General features: G+C 38.7%; 1 protein-coding gene across 1 annotated transcript; it reads right to left on the bottom strand.

Moving 5' to 3' along the window:
• Nucleotides 1–1,783: 1,783 nt before the first annotated feature.
• Nucleotides 1,784–2,764, bottom strand: LOC101394622 (olfactory receptor 1J4-like). Its single transcript, XM_087419375.1, has 2 exons — nucleotides 2,355–2,764; nucleotides 1,784–2,288 (listed from the first exon to the last, which is right to left on the bottom strand). Exons 1-2 carry the CDS (start codon nucleotides 2,762–2,764, stop codon nucleotides 1,784–1,786), a joined length of 915 nt encoding a protein of 304 aa, XP_087275501.1.
• Between the last annotated feature and the right edge of the window lie 1,567 nt (nucleotides 2,765–4,331).

Genomic DNA, 4,331 nt, shown 5'->3' on the forward strand with positions numbered 1-4,331 from the left:
TCCATTTATTCTACAGAAACTGAAGTGTTTAGACTTTCTATATGATACAGAGTCAATTTTGGTAACACGTATTTCCCCGGAAAATTATCTAATTCAACTGAGTTTCCAAATTTATTTTCACAGAAATATGACATTAGGAATATTCAGATAATCCCCTTAGGATATCGTTATTGTTGATGTTTTTTAGAGCAGTCAATATTCATTTTTATATTTACCAGTCTTATGAATTTGTTTAAGTTTTGAATATGTCTCAATTTTCAAATTTTCAATTTGTCGTATAATCACTTTCCTTCTGACTAAAGAATTCCCCTGGTGTTTCTAATAATAAAGTTCTGCTGGCCAGTTTTTTTTTTTTTTTTTTTTTTTTTTTTAGTTTTTGTTTTTCTGAAAATATCTTTGTTTCACCTTCAGTTTGGAAGAATATATTTGCTAACATAGTATTTTAGGTTGGCAGATTTTTTTTGTTTTTTCACTCTACTAAAGATATCACTCATTTGTCCTCTGATTTCCTTCACTCTTTGTTGCTGCTCTTGTTAAAACGTCAGTTCTCATTCTTATTAGGGCTTATTTGAGCATGATGCTTGTGTGTATACAGCTATTTCTCATTCTGGATCCTCAGCTCTTCCTCAAAAACTTGGTTGCATTTACTATTCCAACTCCTCCAGCTTCTGACCATCCTAGGTAGGCCCTGATAACTCAGCACCACATTCTGCACATCACCCACACCTGTGCCCCTCTGAAAGCCCCAAGATGATGGATTGGAGAGGACCTGCTGGTAAATGTATGAGAGTAATACAAGAAAAAAGAAGACTTTTGTTTAAGTGAGTTGTGATTTCATTAAAATACAGAAAAATTTAGAGGAAAGAAGAAAACAAGTAGGTAAAATGGAAGCATCTCCTCACCAAGACAATGCCATATATATATATATATATATATATATATATATATATATATATATATATATATATATACACACATGTGTAGATATGTGGATACATATATATAGACATTCAGACATTCGTTATATATATTTTTTCACTTCCTCTGAACAGTTTTTGATATTTCCTCCCTCTTCCCTTTTTGTATTAGTGTCTAACATACATAAACTAAGTGCATAAATCTGAAATGTTTGGTCTGATGAATGTTTACCTACATGTACATCTCTTGTAACTACCGTCTGTATCAAGATATAGAACATTTCTAGCACCTCAGAAGGTTTCCTCATATTCTATTCTTAGAGTTAACTAATATATTGAATAAAACAACACATTTTCAAAATTATGTCATTTCTACACAATTATTAAATGTAAACAAATTCATATGAGCCAAAACTTTTAAGTAAATTAAGTTACTTAAAACTTAAGTAGTCATTGAAAGTTGATTGTGAGAATGCTAGCTTTTTAAAAATTGGAAATTTGATTTATGTAAGCAAAATTTTCTGTGATACTCTTTTTAACTGCTCCTTACCTTGACCCTGGGAGGCAAAGGGAAGTAAAGCAGGATTCTCTTGGAGATGGGGAGAATAGAGGAGCTTCTTTCCTCATTACTACCAGTTGGAATTCTCATTGTCCCCCTATACTCACCAAGCCCTATTCATGTTGGAATAAGGCATCACATGTTCTAAGTGTTATTTTTAAGTGTCAGAATAATTGAGGTCCATCTTGTAATGCAAGCTTGTACTTGTTAGCAGAGAGGGACATGGGAAAGGCCAAACTCCCTGAGCTAATGTGCAGTCCAGATTCAACCAGATACTTAAAATGTCTGCCCAGGTTTAACAGTTTTCTCATTCATTTGAATGTGCAATTTTTATAGATTTAGTGATTTGCAATTTAAAGAAATTAACCCTATTAGCAAATATTTCTAGGGCGTGTTTCATATCTCTGTTCCTCAGGTTGTAGATGAAGGGATTCAGCATGGGGGCGACTACCATATACATCACAGAAGCAATTATGTCTTTATCATTGGAGATGGAGGATGAGGAGAAAAAGTAAACGCCTGCAACGGTCCCGTAGTATAAAGATACCACAAAGAGATGGGAGCCACAGGTAGAAAAGACTTTGAAGAATCTCTTCATAGAGGGAACCCTCAAGACAGTGGTCCCTATCTGGATATAAGAGCCCAAGACACTAATCAAAGGCAAGATGAAAAGCATTCCTCCCTCGGTGAAGATGACCAGCTCATTGCAGGAAGTGTCTGAGCAGCTCGTCTTCAGGAGAGCAGTGAGGTCACAGAAGAAGTGGGGGATGGTATTGTCAGCACAGAAGGACAGTTGGACCAAGAGGAGGGTGTGCAACAGGGCATGCGTACAACAGAAGAACCATGACCCAACTACCAATGAGACACACAGCTCCTGCCTCATGATGGTGGTGTAGTGGAGTGGATGACAGATGGCCACATACCTGTCATATGCCATCACTCCAAGAAGGAAATTGTCAAGACAACCAAACAATATGAAAAAATACATCTGGCAAATGCACTCTGTGAAGGGGATGGACTTGTGATTAATGTGCATGTCCATCAACATTTTGGGGACAGTGACAGATGAGAAACAGACATCAGTGAAGGCCAAGTGGCTGAGGAAGAAGTACATGGGGATGTGGAGGTGAGAGTCCAGCCTGATGAGCAGGATGATGAGCAGGTTCCCCAGCACCGTGGTCAGGTACATGCCCAGGAACAGGACAAAGAAAATGTCCTGCTGCTCTGGGGGGATGGGGAGCCCCAGGAGGAGGAATTGGGACACGCTGCTCTCGTTCTCCCTCCTCATGCTGCTCCTGTCTCTGCTGGGAATAAGGGAAAGTGGGAAAAGTCAGGAACCTCGAATTAACCATAACATTGTAATAATGTCCTTCTTATATTTAAATTATTAATTTTAAACTAGACTTCTGTTTATTTCTTACACTTGTTGATGCATGAATCACAAGTCTGTCTCATTCAGACTCCAATGATGCATCATACTTTCATAATGCCTGAGAAGGTTTACTTCCATGAGAACAAGAAGGCATTTTTTCCTTTATTCCACAAATGTTTATTGAACGACAGCCTTGTCCCGGGTACTATGCAAAGCACAGAGTATGTAATAGCAAACAAGAAATGCAGAGTCTCTACATTCAGGAGTTTACACCTTCACACCAAGCCAGGTCAAACTTCAGGAATTTACTATGGTAAAACATGAGATGGGCACTAGGAGACAGGTATCAGCCATTTCCTCTTAAAAGAGATGAGAAACTGTCTAAATTGGAATAGAATAACTAGAGATTTGTTGCAGGCTTACAGTGGAATTGGATGGATCCTAACTAATAAGAGATATTTAATGTTTCCTGTCACCAAAAGTGTCCTTCCAGGTCCCAAACCAACATTAATAATAAGGCCAATTATTCATCTTAATTAACGTATACTGTGGCAGACACTATGCCAAGGGTAGTACATGCACTTTCTATTTAAATTCTCACCATAGCCCTAATGAATAGGTATTATATACCCATTTTAACTATGAAAAACAAAAAGATGCATTATTTAAACGTGCAAAGATACATTGCTCACAAGTAAAACAGGTGAAATCATGAAATATATCTGACCAGAATCCATCTCGTAACCTCTCTACATAGAAGTCACTTCCCTGATTAGAATAAGGAGAAATGCAGTATGATGTCAGCCACCTTTGTCCAGAAGAGTCACCACTCATACTTATACATCATACAATTTACAAAGAGTTTACACACACTTTAACTGCAAATAATAAATATATATTTAGAGAATGCATAGTAGATGCATAAGGTAAATATTATGGCCTTCATTTCATAGATGTGAAAGATGTCAGACCAAAGAGATAAATGACCAGCCGGAGGTCACTGAGCTGTTTGAGAGTGGATTCCAGATTTAACATTTCTTTGGAAGTAAAGTTAGAGGTAAGGGTTACCAACTACATGCCCCTGAAGAGGGAGTCAAGACTGACATTCTCACTCAGGTACAGGAGCAAGACAGCAAGCCCTCCTCAGGGACCTGGAACTTGCTGATGGGCAGTGGTTATCTCTGTCCACATTCACCAAGGAGGACAGTGGCTGACCTTTATGGGGAGGTCTGGCTGCTCACTGACATATGCTGTGTCAGTCACCACTGAGAAACAACAGGAAAACAAAAGGGCAAGAATCAACCAGGAACCTTGATTCCGGCAGGACCTCTTGAAAGAGGCAGCTGGGCCATGAGCCGTGGAAAAGACGTCACGTGTGACCTTGAAGTGTGAGAGGGAGCCTTTGAATGGGCCTGTTTTCTCTGACTTCTGCCTGTCCTGCCCCAGACAATGGTGAGGTAAGGAACCTCCATGACACAAACAC

Source organism: Ceratotherium simum, chromosome 29, assembly GCF_057802395.1.
Source record: "Ceratotherium simum simum isolate JZ-2026a chromosome 29, ASM5780239v1, whole genome shotgun sequence".
Classification (NCBI taxonomy): domain Eukaryota; kingdom Metazoa; phylum Chordata; class Mammalia; order Perissodactyla; family Rhinocerotidae; genus Ceratotherium; species Ceratotherium simum.

Bases quoted from the DNA above. Each gene is read 5' to 3' on its own strand.
- LOC101394622 (XM_087419375.1), bottom strand. From the start codon at position 2,764: ATGAGGAGGGAGAACGAGAGCAGCGTGTCCCAATTCCTCCTCCTGGGG. The intron at 2,289-2,354 runs GCAGGAGCTGTG...TGCCCTGTTGCA, and splicing joins CACTACACCACCATCATGAG to CACCCTCCTCTTGGTCCAAC.